Source organism: Panthera tigris, chromosome F2 (assembly GCF_018350195.1).
Source record: "Panthera tigris isolate Pti1 chromosome F2, P.tigris_Pti1_mat1.1, whole genome shotgun sequence".
Classification (NCBI taxonomy): domain Eukaryota; kingdom Metazoa; phylum Chordata; class Mammalia; order Carnivora; family Felidae; genus Panthera; species Panthera tigris.
In genome coordinates this window covers 73,770,605-73,786,806 of record NC_056676.1, presented here as the reverse complement: position 1 = coordinate 73,786,806, position 16,202 = coordinate 73,770,605, and the positions used below count along the sequence as shown (strand labels likewise).

The window sequence follows — 16,202 nt, the reverse complement described above, 5'->3', positions numbered from 1 at the left end:
CTTTCCCTGTTTGGCCACAGGGCCACAGTACTTGACATCGGCCTGGGACTGTGTAGGTCTCGCCACTCCTGGACAGGGTGAGAACAGCCCTCGGGATGAAACTTGCAGGCACGGGACCCAGCCCTCCTCTGCCTCCAATCGATTGCACTATTGGCCAAGGCGTTTATTCACTGGGAGTCGGTTTCCTCATCCGTGAAATGGGCGTGGGGCCAGCAGGGCCCCATCTATGCGTGTGTACAGTTGCCAGGAGCTCAAATCAATGAGCGTGAGAGGCCCAGGCGAGCTCTCAAGGACGGGGCGAAACTAAGAGAGAGAGGAGAAGAAGGAAAAGCAAGGTGGATCTCTCCTGAGAGAAGCTGAAAAGACAACTTACCTTTCTCGGGGAGGAAAGGCAGAACCGCCAAGGGGCAAAAACTGGGAGCATCGTTCTGAGCAACTGAAAAGAAGAAGAGAGGCAGCCGGTTAGGTCCCCTCCACCCTCAAAGGTGTCAACAGGGGCTCACGGCAGTAATGGCAAAATCGGACCTGGAAGGCAGACGGGCTGCGTTCCGCCCCCGAGACACCCTGAACTGGTCAGGATGGGCTAGGTTGGGCCGAGGTGACAATCACATCTCAGCGGCTTAAAGCCGCCGCCACCCAGGGTGGCCTCTGTCTCGCACCATGCGTCCTCCGTAGGCGGGATGGGGCTTGGCTCTGTGTCGTCCCCCCGGGGCCCGGGGGGAGGAAGGCTCCCCCACGCCCCCCCGGTTCAACAACACCGAGGCAGGGAGAGCGAATGCAGAAAACGTCGCTCTTCTCTGTAGCTTCTGCCTACAAGGGACACACCCCTCATCTGCACACAAGTCGCTGACCAAAGCCAGCAATGAGGCCGGGGGCTGAGCAGGTAGAGTCCGGCCATGTTCTGGGGACAGGCAGAGGGCAACACATGTGCTTACAGCCGTCACTTTCCGACTCCGTTCACTTGGGCGAGGCACTTAACCCCATGTTTCCACACGTGCGCGATGGGACAATGCGACCCACCTTGGGAATCGCGTGAGGATGACAGGAGATCACGTAGTGCCAGGCACAGGGTAAGAGCCCAGTAAACGACAGGTGCTCCTGGCAGGCAGGATGGCGGGGGGGACAGAGCACAGACTTTATGCAGACAGACCTGGGCCCGAATCTCATGTGCCACTTAGAAGCAGCGTGGAAGGACCAGTCATCTGACTTTTTCTAGACCCAATTTTGGCATTGACAAAATGAGGATGTTGTAAAAATGACAGAGAAATCCGCACACCCGGCAGATGGTCCATAAGTGCTAATTATCTTCTTCCCCTCCCCTTACTGAACAGATCGAAAGTTTCATCATTACGTTCTCCCAGTGGCCCAAACCAGGATCTCCTTGCATGCTCAGCTGCGGGGGGCATGGTCAGCAGTCAAGGGCAGGGCTCAGGGGTCAACTGCCCAGGGCAAGACTGGCTTGGCCTCTTCCCTCTCTGTGCCCTCCAGAAGTTATCTCGCCTCCCTGTCCTCAACGTCCTTGTCTGTAAAAAGGGCTTACAACAATACCTCTCTCAGGCTCGTGAGCTTTAGATGAGTTGGTACGCGTAAAGCTTTGGGTATACAGTAGGCAGGCACTCAATAAATGCTGGCCATTATCCGCTCTTAACATTGCCCTTCTACGGTGACACACTGCTGTCCTATTCTCCCTCCATAAAAAGCATGCATTAGAGTCACAATCTAGTCTGGTCCCTAAGGTGTTGCCCTTCCCCTGCCTTCTTCACTTTGGTCAGGTGAGCCATAACCCAGCCTCTCTTGGTTCTAGAACCTCCAGTTGTATTGTGTCTTTTTTTTTTTTTTTTTTTTTTTTTTTTTTTTTTTGGTATGGTTCCACCTGCCTGGAAACACCTGTTCCCCCGAGTCATTCTAAGGCCCTGGTTCCCAGGCTTGGTAACAACCCCGAGCCAGCCCCACCCCCATAGCGTCTGATTCAGCAGGTCTGGGGGGCTCCCTGAAATCTGGCCTCTCTAACAAATTCCCAGGTGACACCGAAGCTGCTGGTCCGAGGACACACTTTAAGGACCACTGAGCTACGGTGTCGTCGGTCATCTAACATTCTGGGAGCTCCTCAAGCAATGCTCAGAATTACTAACCACGGCCGTGCTCCGCTGCACCCAGTGAGCCAGTGTGGCTGGCCTGTTTAAATATCTGTCTTTCCCGGAAGAGAGCGGTCCTCAGAGCAAAGATCCTGAGAGTTAACGCAGACTTTGGAGAACAACTAGACCATCTATATATCAAGGGCGTTCAATTGTTCTCACCCTTGAACCCAGTGATTCTGCTTCCGGAAATGTATCTTGAAATGCAAAGTGAGCTCAGCTTGCAAAGGAAACATTTATGCTATAACATTGTATTGAATTGTACTGTATTGTATCATGTTGTGTTGTAAAGAATGCGTATGGTATACATATAGTAGACGTTGATTTCATGGTACTAACTAATCACCAGGAACTATAGAAATTTCTGACACCATGAGAACCAGCCGCAGCACATTCCCAGGGAGCACCACCAGGGAGCATCACCCAGAGGCTCATCTCAGCGAGCACCACCAGGGAGGATCACCAAGCAGCTCATCTCAGCGAGCACCACCAGGGAGGACCACCAAGCAGCTCATCTCAGCGAGCACCACCAGGGAGCACCACCAGGGAGCACCACCCAGTGGCTCATCTCAGCGAGCACCACCAGGGAGCATCACCCAGCGGCTCATCTCAGCGAGCACCACCAGGGAGCATCACCCAGCGGCTCATCTCAGCGAGCACCACCAGGGAGCACCACCCAGCGGCTCATCTCAGCGAGCACCACCAGGGAGCACCACCCAGCGGCTCACCTCAGCGAGCACCACCAGGGAGCATCACCCAGCGGCTCGTCTCAGCGAGCACCACCAGGGAGCATCACCCAGCAGCTCGTCTCAGCGAGCACCACCAGGGAGCATCACCCAGCGGCTCGTCTCAGCGAGCACCACCAGGGAGCATCACCCAGCGGCTCGTCTCAGCGAGCACCACCAGGGAGCACCACCCAGCGGCTCGTCTCAGCGAGCACCACCAGGGAGCACCACCCAGCGGCTCGTCTCAGCGAGCACCACCAGGGAGCATCACCCAGCGGCTCGTCTCAGCGAGCACCACCAGGGAGCCCACCCAGCAGCTCGTCTCAGCGAGCACCACCAGGGAGCACCACCCAGCAGCTCATCTCAGCAGACAACAGATCACGTGGCTCTACTGCTGTTGCATTACTTACCCTTTCTCACCCGCTCAGCAGTATTTCTTAATAGGGTTTTGCTTTTTGGGGTAAGACAGACAGAGAGCAAGCTGGTGGCCATGGTGGGGACATTTCCACCACGGCAAGTGGCAATTGCCACAAATCAGGGCTTCCACTCACCCTCACCAGCTGTGAAATATTGGCCAGCACAGCACAGAATGGGGTTCACAATAGGCCCTATCTCGTCAGGGGTGCTTGGGGACTAAAGAAGACGTTGTTGCGAAATGCCAGCCTGGTGCCTGGAGCCAACCTGGCACTGAGCGCTTGGCAGGAGCTGAGGGCAGGACGCAAATGAGGACAGAGAGTGGGCCATTCAGTAACCCTACCTCCATGTGGTAGTTTCGACGTGGATTGCAGACAGGCCTAATCGCATGGGCTTTTCATTTCCTACCCAGGTTATGTTCCCTTAACTAGAATTGCTGCAAGGTCCAAGTGCATTTGCTTAGCAGGAACTGTGTGGCTTCGACTGTTTTTTTTAGAAGCCACATTTGACTTTATCAAGAAACCAGAGACCCTGCCCCACTTGCCAGCCATGCACAGCTGCGGAGAGAACGGGCAGCCTTCGTTCTCTTTAAAGAGCAAAGGGAAGGTACGAGGGCCCCGGGGGCCCGCCCTTTCCAGAAAAGCTGGGGCTCTGGGGCACTGCTCGACCACAGAGCAGCACTGGCCACTCCCACCCTGGATGCGAAGCGGGCGTGCTCCCTGGGCCCTCCTGCTGGGGCAGGCCCGAGAACAGCCTCTTCTGCATTCATACTCTCTCAGCCTGAGCCTCTGTTCTGCACCGACACATGGAACTTTCTGCTCACTGTGGACCGCAGAGTCCTATAGTGCATTGCCGTGGGCTCTCTGGGGCCCCCTGTTGGTGCTCCCAGACAGGTTTGTGCCTCTCTCCTGGCCTTTGTTCTGTGAATAGCCTGGCACCATCGTTATGCTGTGACTGCCCCATTGCCTGTGTGTGCGGGTCTCTGAAACTCTGAGGGCTGTGAGGGCAGGACCCTGGCCCACCCCACCTCCGTAGCCTGCTGCCTGTCCCCACACAGTGGTCACTGCTCCCGTCAGCCCACTCTCCTTTACCCCTGGAGACACTTTTGCATAATCCCTTGTAGAACAGAATTCTCTTCCCCTTTCGTGCTCCTGAAGCCCCCTGACCCCACCGTCGTGCAGCCCCCACGGGAACCTCAGCTACATCTCTGCTTGCAGACAGAATAATTATCTCCTCACAGGAGGATCGGAATACAGCCCATTTCACAGGGGTTAGCAAATTAATACAGGGGAAAAAAGCACTCTAAGGTGGTTTCTGACATACAGTAAGCGCTTAAGAAATGTTCCATTTCTCTTGCATCCGGCCCCTCAGCCCAGCTAAACCCTCTGCAGGCAGGACCTTCTACCTCCCATGTTTCCTCGGTGTTTAACGTGTATCAGGAGTTCGGTGAGTATCACTTCCCTTCCCCTGCCTCAGGGGCGGTTCTTCAGAAACGGGTCCTGGGTTATGCCTCTCGTCTCTGGCTCTCAGCCTGGAGTCTAATCTGGGGCCTGTGATCAACACTCAATATAGATGTCAACAGACTAAAAGGCCAAGCCATGGATCTGAAGCAAGGGTAAAGCCTATTATGGAAATTCTTTGCAAGAATTCCTCCATAAAAACTTACGCTGCGTGTGCCAAAACTGATGGAGAGGAGATTAGGGTCTTTTCCACCCTTCATGGTTCAGGTGGGCATATGACAGAGTCAGAGTTCAGACCTAGGTCTTTCTGACTGACTGAATCATTATGTTATGTGGTTGGGTCTGAATAAGATGTAATTCCTGTGTGGCCTTGGGCAAGTGACTTAACCTCTCTGAACCTCCCTTTCCTTATCTAACAGCATTTGTGAAGATTAGATGAGATAAGGCTTATAAATGCTTTATCCAGCCAGGCACACAGAAAGAGTCCGATGAATACGGGCTGATTAGTAACACCAGAGGCCCTGGGCATGGTCAATGTCCAGTCAGTGTCCTTTGAAAGAGAGCACCGCTGTGCATTTTTAATTCCCCGGCCTGCAGTTTCTGGACAGAACTCTGAGTCCCCAGCCTGACCCCACAAAATATATATTGGAAAAAGCTAGGGGTCTGTGCCATCTGATGAAAAGAAACAGAACAGACGGAATGAACTGGGACAATGAGCACCTTGGGTTCTTCTCTCTGCCACCTCCTGCCATGATGTTGTAACGCCCTGGTCCGATTCCCACGATATTTCTGAACAAATGACTTATATCTTAAGCTTCTTTTTACCCAAGTCTTCCCTGAGCCAGATGAAGATTCTCAAGAAAGACATTTTTCAGTCTTCTGCGGGGTGAGGAGATGGGAGGGGGGATGGGAGCAGAGACGGGCGGGGAAGCTCTGAAGACGAAGGGTTCCATTTCGAAGCCCCCGAAATACGCAGGGCTGGCCCTGGGGTCTCCCGGGGGGGCCGTAGTGCTAAGCAAGCATTTACTTCTCCCCTGTCCCTGTGAGTTAAAGCCTATATGGAACATTCTTCTCTAAATAGAAACCCAGCGAGGCTATGTCATCATACAACCCTGATGTTTTTCCTAAAATAAATCAGGATGTTAAAATAAAATTAAAAGCATGACCCTGACCCCCAGTGAATTCAGATCAAGGATCAGTCACAAGATGCTCAAGGTAGACATCAGCGGGGAAGATTCCATTCAGCCTGCTAGTCATTAACTCCACATAAATCTGCCCGAAAGCCAAGGAATGCCTCGGGGGTTAGTAGGCTCAGGGACAAGGGCCGGGGCCAGATTCTACCACGGAGCCCCATCCCAGCCCCTTCAAGTTGGATACAGCTCTGGAGCGAGAGGCCACACCACTGACGGGTTTGGTCCCTTAGCTTATTAGTTAGTTTTATTATTGTTTTTTCAACGTGTTAATAAATTGCTTATTAGTTAATTGAGTTAGGGGAAAACCGGTCAAAGGGTCTGGACATTGTCACATCCAATCACTCACGGGATGGGAAAGACCTGCCAGCAACGTGGAAACGGAGAAGAGTGACATCTAGGGTCACCAGCTCTGGCCTTGCAGCCTGACTCTAGTTGTGTGGTTTGGGGTTTAGTAGTTCCAACTTCCTATGCCACCCTCTCCTCGTCTCAAAATGGAGGAGAGAATGCCCATTCATGGGTATTAAATTCCATGCCCCCGTAGAAGCCCCGGCACGTGCAGGCACCCAGCAGACACGTAATATCAGTTTTCCCCTCCTTTCCTCCTTTGGGGCAACGCGTTGCGTTGGGTGAAGGGTGTAGAGATCCAAGTTATAGATCTCTAAGATTCCTCCAAACTGCACATTCCATGAGTCCCATTTCCGGGACAAGTGCCCTGGCAGGGCCAGCATCAGTCCTGTATTGACTCTGAAACGAGGGAGGAAGCCATGATTGGAGATAACGAACCTCATCTCAGCCTCTCCGTTGGACACCTACTCAGAGGGGGTTTTCAATCTTTTTGTACCCGGCACATCCTTCTGGATTTGCTTCCGGGACACAGGGTGAACGTGCCCAGTCTCCGGGCAGCTCCCCACTGTTCCCCCAACTGTACCCGCACCTAGAAACACCTGGAAGGTAGGAGCTGACGGGACCAGAGTGAGTCTCAATCACCGTTCTCCCAACAGAGAAACAGACGCAAGGGAAGACTTTCCAAAAGACAAACATACAGTAGGTGGCAGAGCTGGGAAGACACTCGTATCTCTTCATCTGAGTACAGAGCTTCTCCGTCATCCCACGCAGACCATCCATTCGTTCATTCGCCGATTTCAAACTGAGCTCCCCAAACGGGCTGGGATACAATCAGCACGTATGTATGAAGCGCCCACGTTGGGACAACGCTGCCTTGACCCTGAAATCCTAACTCCATGTACGTCGTCAAATACACACCAGTGTCCCCCTCTCCCTCCCCAAGACTGCCGTGTGTTCCATTGCCCTAATTGACAAGTTCCAAAAAAAACACAAGGGAACTTGGCAGAGTGCACGTCTATTGGTTTCCCCTGCCCAGCAACAGCACCTCAACCATACTTTGAAGACCCTCCTCTCTCCCACTGTGCAGACCGTCTTGAGAGGACATCGCTCAGGCTGCCCCACCCTCCCTCTGGCAGTGGGAGGGCACAGAGCCCAAGCTGGGCCAAACTCTCTCCCTTGAATTTAAAGCTTGACTACAACAACCAAAGTCTGATGATGGAGACACTGTCCACTCATTCCTGCTAAATACATCCCGGTCGCTGAGACCAGGTGAGTCGTCTTTGCTTTGAGTCTATCAGCAACAGATAAATTCCCTCCCTGCTGAAGTTCTACAGGATCAGTTTCTGTCACTTGGACCCAACGAATCCCGGCTGGTCTCCTTCCCAGCCCAAGGACATCATCCTAATACATGGTTGGCAGGCAGCCAACCGAAGACGGCCACGTAGCCAGAAGGGGCGGGTGACTCACCAGGTTTCTGGTACCACCCAAAGGGATAGGTGCGGACCTCGGTGTCAGGGGAGCCACAGTCCAGAATGCGCCAGGTGCCTCTACTTTCCTCGCTGCACGTCTGAAGTCCCAGGCTGTTCAGAGTCAGGCACGCCACCTCTCCTCCTGGAGCAAAGGAGGAACCAGGACCAGAAAGGCGATCATGAGGGAAGACGGCTAACGGAATGAGGGAAATCCTGCAAACCCATCCTCCAGCGGGCGCCTGGGGTGCTCCACCGGACTCCAGGCACGATCTTAGCCACCGGTGAAAACCCGGGTACCGCAACGAGCTTGTCTCAGAGCGCAGGGATGGAGGGAGCTTCTCCTGATGGGGCGCCCGCCACGCGCCCGGGGCTGGTCTCTGCTGGCATCCCGTCACTGGATCCTCACACAGTCCCGTGAGGGGGATTTGTATTTCCATTTGCACGTGAGGGATGCGGAGACGCTCTGGGATTAAGTGGGTTTTCCTGGATCACATCACTAGCAAGGCACCGAATCCAGTTTTAAATTCAGGTCATATGGATGGATGCAGAGTTCATCCCACCAAGATGCCTGAGCCGCATCTTGAGAGATGAGCTGGGAGCCTAGAAGGAGGCCATGTGAGCCAGGCAAAGTGCCGTGTCAAGGTTCCCCTGGTGGTGGGCCAGGAGCCACGTCCGGCCGGCTGTTCCATGTATTAGCCACCGCCCCTCTCAGGCCCCCACTTCCCATGTGTGAACAAGGACAGCACCTCCCCATCCACCCCAAAAAGAGCAGATGTGGGAGCATGTTTTCCAGGCTGCCAAGTGCTGTGCTCAGGCAGGCGGAGTCGCTCTCGCTCTTACCTTTTAGCTGGGACACGTTTAGAAAGCCAAAGCCAGTACAGCACGGGTCCGCATCGCACAGCCGTTCACATTCGAAGAAGCTGGCACGAGGAGAGAAAGAGCGGGCAAGAGGGGTTTTGTGAGTGGCCCAGGACCTACTGAATTACAGTCATTCTTACTTCCGGGAGTTCCTTTCCTCATGACTCCGTGAAGTGGGGGTGCTGTGGCCAGTATGCATGAGTGGATTCCTAGCTTTGAGGATCCTTCTAAAAACAAAATTCTAAGGGCGCCTGGGTGGCTCAGTCGGTTGAGCGTCCAACTTCAGCTCAGGTCACGATCTCACACTCCGTGAGTTTGAGCCCCGTGTCGGGCTCTGTGCTGACAGCCCAGATCCTGGAGCCTGCTTCGGATTGTGTGTCTCCCTCTCTCTCTCTCTCTCTGCCCCTCCCCTGCTCGTGTTCTGCCTCCCTCTGTCTCAAAAATAAATTAAAAAAAATTTTTTTTAATTAAAAAAAATTTTTTTTAAATAAAAACAAAATTCTACTCTTTTCTCAGGAACACAGTCTTGGCATCTTTCATTCATTGGCTCATTCTTTCATTGAGCATTTATTCTGTGCCTGTTATGTGCCGGTCTCTAAGCCAAGCTCACCCAGCATCCTGAATGTGAGAAAGTTTGGCTTTGGGCTCTGGGGAAAGGGAGACAGGGTAGAGAAGGCATCGTCAGAAATGGGAGACCCCATGGGCTTGCGGTCGGAGTGATCCAACCAGGTGTCTGTCGGCAAAGACCGGCACATTTCCCCTGACCCAGCTTCCCTTCGTATGTGCCGTGTGATGTTGGCTAATCACACTCTGGTTTGCTGGGTCAGCAGATCTAGGCCCTGTCTCGGGACCTACTTTGCCAGATAACCCAGTGTGGCTGCTAGACCCCTCCCTCAGCTTCTAGGACCAGTCCTGGAGAGACGTAGTGACTCCAAGCCAATGCTCCCGGGCTCAGCTCTAACTCCCCTCACCCTGACTGCCTGTCCCAGTTCTGATCGCTCGTCCTTGACTCCCGAGAGCTCGCTCAGCCCCTCAGCTCCTTTTCAGTGGGGGCAAACTGCCTCATTCTTGCCACTTTCCTTCTTTGTCTTAGGAGCCCCTGGACTCCACTCGCACTGTGGTGCACAAAGCCTCCGTGTCTTGGACGATTTTTCCAATGCTGACTGCAACTCTGCCCTGATGGCTGTGGACCACATGCCCCGTGGCTCCCTCTCCCAGAGTCCTGCCCACCTGCCCACCCACCACTGTGTTTTCCTCTCTTGGAAGCCCAGTGCTGAGCTCCAGCCTGGATGATGTGCTGTCCCATCAAACCATCCTTCTCTGAGTCCCCAGCACCAGTATGGCGTCTATCTCTGGTTCCAACCCTCTCTCTGACCCTGCCCCAGCATTGCAAGCAGTGCCCTGCCAGATCTCAAGACAGCCTACCCCATATCGTCCTTTTAAGTCCATTTTCAAAAGCAGATCTTTTTTTCTTTTTTTAATGTCCATTTAGGAGCGCATGGGTGGCTCAGTTGGTTGAGCATCCAACTTTGGCTCAGGTGATGATCTCGAGGTTCGTGGCTTCGAGCCCCGCATTGGGCTCTGTGCTGACAGCTCGGAGCCTGGAGCCCGCTTCGGATTCTGTGTCTCCCTCTCTCTGCCCCTCCCCCTCTCATGCTCTGTCTCTCTCTCAAAAATAAATGAACGTTAAAAAAATTTTTTTTAAGTGTTCATTTATTTTTGAGAGAGTGTGGGAGGGAGGGGCAGAGAGAGGGGGACAGAGGATCCAAAGTGGGCTCTGTGCTGATAGCAGAGAGCCCGATGAGGGGCTTGAACTCACACACCGTGAGATCACAACCTGAGCTGAAGTTGGACGCTTAACCGACTGAGCCCCCCGGGCGCCCCTTCAAAAGCAGATCTTAACCACCAGCAACATGACACAGTTTCATAAATCAGCAACACTGCATAAACCAACAGTTCATAGGCCAATGACTCTCGAATTCTAAAGTAGAAAAGAATCACCAGGAGGAGAATTTTACTTAAAATTCAGATTCTTGAGCCCCATCCCAGGAAATGCTGATTCAGTAGGTCCAGGAAAGGACCCAGGAATGAAGTTTGCAAAACATCCTCTTGGTGATTCTGATGGGTGGGATCCAAAGACTAGGCTGAGAGAAACATCACCTTCAAGTAAAACAACTAAATCACAGCTAACTACCTAAATATATAATAACATACTTTTAAAAATAATATATCGAACAAATTAAAATTCCTGATAAGCTTATGAGCTTGTTAGAAGTTCTACCTTCTCTCCAGATTTTGCACACAGCATAGTGAGACTTTGCTGATCAAGTTTATCACAACACTTGATAATATCTGTTAATTGATAAGACACGGGTCAGTGTCTCCCTTTTGTGTCAGATGCCTGGATGGGCATGGCTAAATTTTGTGTTTGGTATCAGTAACTTAGCCACGGTTTTTAGATATGGTCACCTCCTCATTACTTTTCCATTCTTTGCGTTGGGCTTTACAGTTTCTTATGTATGTGCCTTTAGTTGATATTAAGTCACCTTCTTATGGAAGCAGAAAAGTCTTAACAATAAAGATTTGAGAGGACAGAAGTAGCTTACCCATTGGAAATGGATTTTTCAGACATGGGCACTTTGTTTCTAATGGAAATCCCCGTCAGTTTTTGGAACGGCAGGCGAGTATAAAAGTTCTTCACTTTATCTTGCAGTATAACTACACGGGGGAAGAAAGAAATTATATATTATTTAGAGAGAGATTTGTTGCATCTATCAAATATGAAGATTAGGGTAGACACAACAGATCGAGAGCTTCCAATTAAAGATGGCATATTAAACTCACATGCTTACTCTCTGTTCTTATCACAAATCTCGCTAAAATGACAGTAAGGGGATTCTTGTAAAGTCTCACACACACAAGAATAAAGAGAAAAGGATGGGGCACCCGGGTGGCTCAGTCTGCTGAGCGTCCGACTTCCGCTCAGGTCATGATCTCGCGGTTCGTGAGTTTGAGCCCCGCGTTGGGCTCTGTGCTGATGCCTCGGAACCTGGAGCCTGCTTCGGATTCTGTGTCTCCCTCTCTCTCTGCCCCCCACCCCGACTTGTGCTCTGTTGCTGTCTCTCTTTCTCTCTCAAAAATAAACATTAAAAAAAAACTTGCAAAGAATAGGAGAAGGGATACAGCAACAATTCTGGAAGCTAGAGAGCACACAGAGGAGCTAAGAAAGCTGAATCCTCAACTTTTCCTTGGGAAGAACAAGATACCCTATACACCTTCTGGAATCCCCAAAAGTTTAAGTATTGACATCACTGGGATGAAGGTGGCCTAAACCAGGATAGGCCGGAAATCTCTAGAAGAAGCAGTTAGGTCTCCGGACGGCTTCCCCACTTCTGCACGGGAGACAAGTGCCTTCTCCCAACTGCAGAAGAAGATAGAAGGCTTATTCTCTGAAAAGAACAAAAAAGAGAGGATCTCTTCGATGCACCAGGTGGAGTTCGCGGTGGGAATCCCACACTGAAACTAGGGGATTCTTTCAGATCCACCTACATGGTGACGATTGAGACGCTCATCGTCCAACTTTATTTGGCATCCAAACCAACAGCAGTCAGGCTCATGGCCTCAGGCCAGGTGTTATAAGATTCCTTCATGGGAAGGACCCATAAATAAAGACCTGAGGGATCCCCCCAAAGGGTGGCCCAACTAGATTATCCTACAGGGAAACCTGTAGGATTGTGTCAGATGCCTGGATGAGCATGGGTAAATTTTGTGTTTAGCATCAGTAACTTAGCCACGGTTTTTAGACATGGGCAGCGAGCTCTCACCACATACTTTGAGCTTCCCAGTCAGTTTCTGGGCCCCTCTCTTACATTTGAATGTAAAACCGAGGGTCACCAGATATCTGAGAAAGAACTCCAGCACAGATAGAACAGTAAACAAAGCATGATAATATCCCAGAAGAAATGGAGACTGTGCAGGGGAAAAAGACTCCATAAAAAAAAAAAAAAAAAAAAAGTGGCATTAATGTCTTCAGAGAGAAAAATCAACTTCTATCTTGTGAAAGCCACTGTTGGGATTTTCCGTAACAGATAGCCGAATGGAATTTGAACTGATAGGTGCATTAATGGTGGCTTTCTCTAAGGAGTACGATTGCAGAACAGGATTATTCTCTATGGTCAACCTGATGCGTTTCTAAACGGTGTCGCATTGTTACAAGGAGCGTGAGTAACTTTAATTTCAAAAAGAAGAATAAGTTAATGTGGATATTTCTAAAACCAAGGAGCCAGTAGCCCACTGGAAATGCCGTTTGCGCAAATCCCACGAAGCACCCACCTTTCTTCCGGAACAGGGTCTTTGGCTGGTGGGGCAGGAATAGTCTGCAGCCTTTGGGATTGGGCTCCATGACATCGTCACACACTTGGGCCTCTGGGTAGAGGGTGCAGGTGAAGTACAAGGGTGTACTGTCTGTTATCTCCGCCAGCTGACAGAAAGAGGGCTCCTGGATACAGCCTGCAGGCAAGAGAGCAGTGGGTTTTGGTCCTTGGGAGGCCTGAGGGAAAGTAACCTCTACAGGATCTACTGGGAAGAAATGCCGGGAAGAGATTCTTCCTTGGACGACAGAGGCCCAGGACCGTTGAGAATATCCATTCTGAAAGGCCCAAGAAAAAATACTAGAGTTCTGCTAGCTGGGGAGAGGATTGTGCACCAAACAGGGAGTCCATGTGACTCTGAATGAAAGCAGAATCTAAGAAGGTGAAGAGTGAGCTGTGAACTCAGAAATACAGGGGAAGAGAGAGCGAAATTCCACTGGCTCTTTACCCAGGACCATTTCAGAGGCAGTTGGGATCTTCAGACCTGAGGCCATGGGACTATAAAACTTTTGTGAACTCTGTGAATGATCTCCCCTGTTCCACTCCCATGTCAGACTCTCCCACTGGTATATGTGAGATTATACAGTTTTTTCACAAGGATGGATTATAGTTTATTCATCTTCTTTTGTTTTCTCATCCCCAAGGTCAAATGCAAGGCTTAGAACATAGCACATGCTAAACATAGCACATGTCTATTGGGTAAAGAATGGGTGGATGGGTGGGTGGATGGATGGATGGATGATAGGTTCTGGGAGTAGAGTAGAGATTATCTCTACTGTAAGCTTCTTGAATTGATGGGTTATGTCCTGTCTTTCTTTTGTATCACCCCTGGTACTAACACTGAAGTGATTCCTGAGTTATGCCATTGAGTCTCATCCTATCTATTTCTCAAGAGTCGTTAAACTAGGTCCGTGTTGCCTGACCAGAGGATCCAGAAGAGGAAGGATGTGTTCTAAGGATACTTACGAGACAGGCACCACAGGTTTGCCTGCTGAGGGGAAAACAGGTGTTTGAAAAGCCAGTGCTGCTGGTTGGGCAGGGATAGGCTTCCATTGACAACGACCTGGTTAAGGTCCACGGGGAAGAAAAGTTCTGTTGTCAAATCTGAAAAAGAAGGAGCGGGTCAACTTCCTTTGCTTTATCTCCACAGTGAGTCTCTCTCTCTCTCTCTCTCTCTCTCTCTCTCTCTCTCTCTCTCTCTCTCATCTCTCTCCCCTCCTCTCTCCCTCTGTGTCTCTGTCTCTGTCTCTCTGTCTCTCTCTCTTTCACACACACACACACAACACACACACACACACACACACACACACACACACACACACACACACACACACACACACATTTTTTTTTAGTCTGTGTGAAGCCAGAACAGGTCTGGAGGCAATAGGGCTGGGAGTCTAGCCAGGCAGGAAGGGGTCAGAAGCTTTCAGAAAGTCCTAAAATTATAGAGTTGCAAAATCTTAGAATCTTAGTTTGGAAGACACCTTGGGAGCCATCTGGTTCAACTTTGCACCCAAAGCAGGACTTTTCCCCCATGGTATTTCTGGCCGGTGCCCCTGCAGCCCTGTGTGATGCATCCGTGCTGACCATAGCAGGCCACTCCACCACTGGGGACTTGTGGAGTCCAATTGGTCTGTCACTTTGAACCACTGATGCTCCTGTCTTTTGAAGCCACGCAGAAGTGCTGTCTCTCTCCCAGATGGCAGCCTACATTTGTGAAGACAGCTCTGCCCGGCCCCACACCGCAAGCTGCAGCTTTGCTCTCCCTTAGTCGTTCCTCGTATCCTCACCATGATCGCTGGCTTCAGGATCTTTCTGGGTGCCCTGCCGCCCACGGGACAGAAGTGCAGCCTTCTTCTTGGTCCAGGCTTTACTTGCATTTTAAGCTTTATCTGCAGTTGCCTCGATTCATGCTCCAGGGGCACAGTCACATCGCTTGCTGCCCCAGGACTGTTGACTGTGCTCACCCCTCTTCCTCACCTACCTAGTCCTCCTGTGCTTCAAGGACCAATGCTGTTCCCTCCTGCCCTGATGTGCTGTAGCACTCTAAAGAGGCTCCCCAGTGCTGAGGGGCCCGATGTTCCCTTCACGAGAGGTCTGACTTTGCATAGGCGCTTACCTGGGGGCATGAAGCAGTTCATGGGGATGAGGTGGGGCCCATTTACAATGTCCCTTAGCCCAGGGATCTGGCATCACATCCGTATGGACCCCCCTTTGCCTTGGACTTGAGCATCCTTCCAGAGGCCCACTTTCCATGCTCCATAGAGCAGGCTCATGAAGACTGAACTTTCTCACCAACAAAAACCACCAACGGAGATGACATCTTTACTCACATCTGCCAAGGCCAGAAGTTTAGCCCTGGCAGAGACCCCAGAGACCATGTTGCCCTTCTCTGTGCCTCCCCAGCCTTCTGGGTTCTTGAACTTAATATTATTGTACGATGGGAAAAAAAAAAAAAAGCTCTCTTAAAAATGGGGCGCCTGGGTGGCTCTGTCAGTTAAGCGTCCGACTTCAGCTCAGGTCATGATCTCACGGTTTGTGGGTTCGAGCCTCCCATTGCGCTCTGGGCTGACAGCTCGGAGCCTGGAGCCTGCCTCGGATCCTGTGTCTCCCTCTCTCTCTGCCCCTCTCTCGCTCACACTCTGTCTCTCTGTTTCTCTCTCAAAAATGAATAAACATTTTTTAGAAAACAAAGCTCTCTTACTGTACAATGGGCAGTTTGCATGCTTGCCCCGTGATATCACTTGTTAAGACAGCAGAGGAAGAAAGAAAAAAAAAGAACACACGAGGTCTGAGGACAAAGTTGAAGTCCCTTCGATCACTTTGCCCTCAGAGCCTTTGCGCAGAGGCTGGAAATGCCTGGCGGGTCCTCCCAGGCTCCTCTGAGAAGCCTTTCTGACCCCTTCAGGCCGCTTAGCATCCTCCTACCCCCGCATCCCCACCACACTCGACACCTGTCCCCATTGTAGCCTTTGCCACGCTGTCATGCCATGGCTGGCACGGGGGCAATCCTCGCTAGCCTGCGAATGTCCAAGGGCACGGCACTTGTGCTCAAAAATTGTCTGGTGGACGGTAGAATGAATACGCAGCCCACTCAGTTTGTACTTGGTTTACGCGGCATTATTCGGAAGAATTCCTTGCCTTCTTGTTCGCGCTCCCCCGGGGGGCAAGGAGGCCGGTACAGGCCTTGCCAGACAGGAGGTTGCTCTTGCTGGTTTCCCTGTGTGTGTCCC

The 16,202-nt window shown here is 51.4% G+C and overlaps 1 protein-coding gene across 3 annotated transcripts in view; it reads right to left on the bottom strand.

The window, feature by feature from the left end:
• TG (thyroglobulin) overlaps positions 1-16,202 on the bottom strand; it is a 254,110-nt gene that overhangs the window by 148,642 nt on the left and 89,266 nt on the right. For all 3 annotated transcript variants that reach the window (XM_042973584.1, XM_042973582.1, XM_042973583.1), the window contains exons 30-35: positions 13,936-14,073; positions 12,932-13,108; positions 11,206-11,317; positions 8,582-8,661; positions 7,740-7,883; positions 374-436 (exon numbers count right to left, since the gene is read on the bottom strand). In XM_042973584.1, coding sequence (XP_042829518.1) covers positions 374-436; positions 7,740-7,883; positions 8,582-8,661; positions 11,206-11,317; positions 12,932-13,108; positions 13,936-14,073 — 714 coding nt within the window. The remainder of the gene's footprint in view (positions 1-373; positions 437-7,739; positions 7,884-8,581; positions 8,662-11,205; positions 11,318-12,931; positions 13,109-13,935; positions 14,074-16,202) is intronic.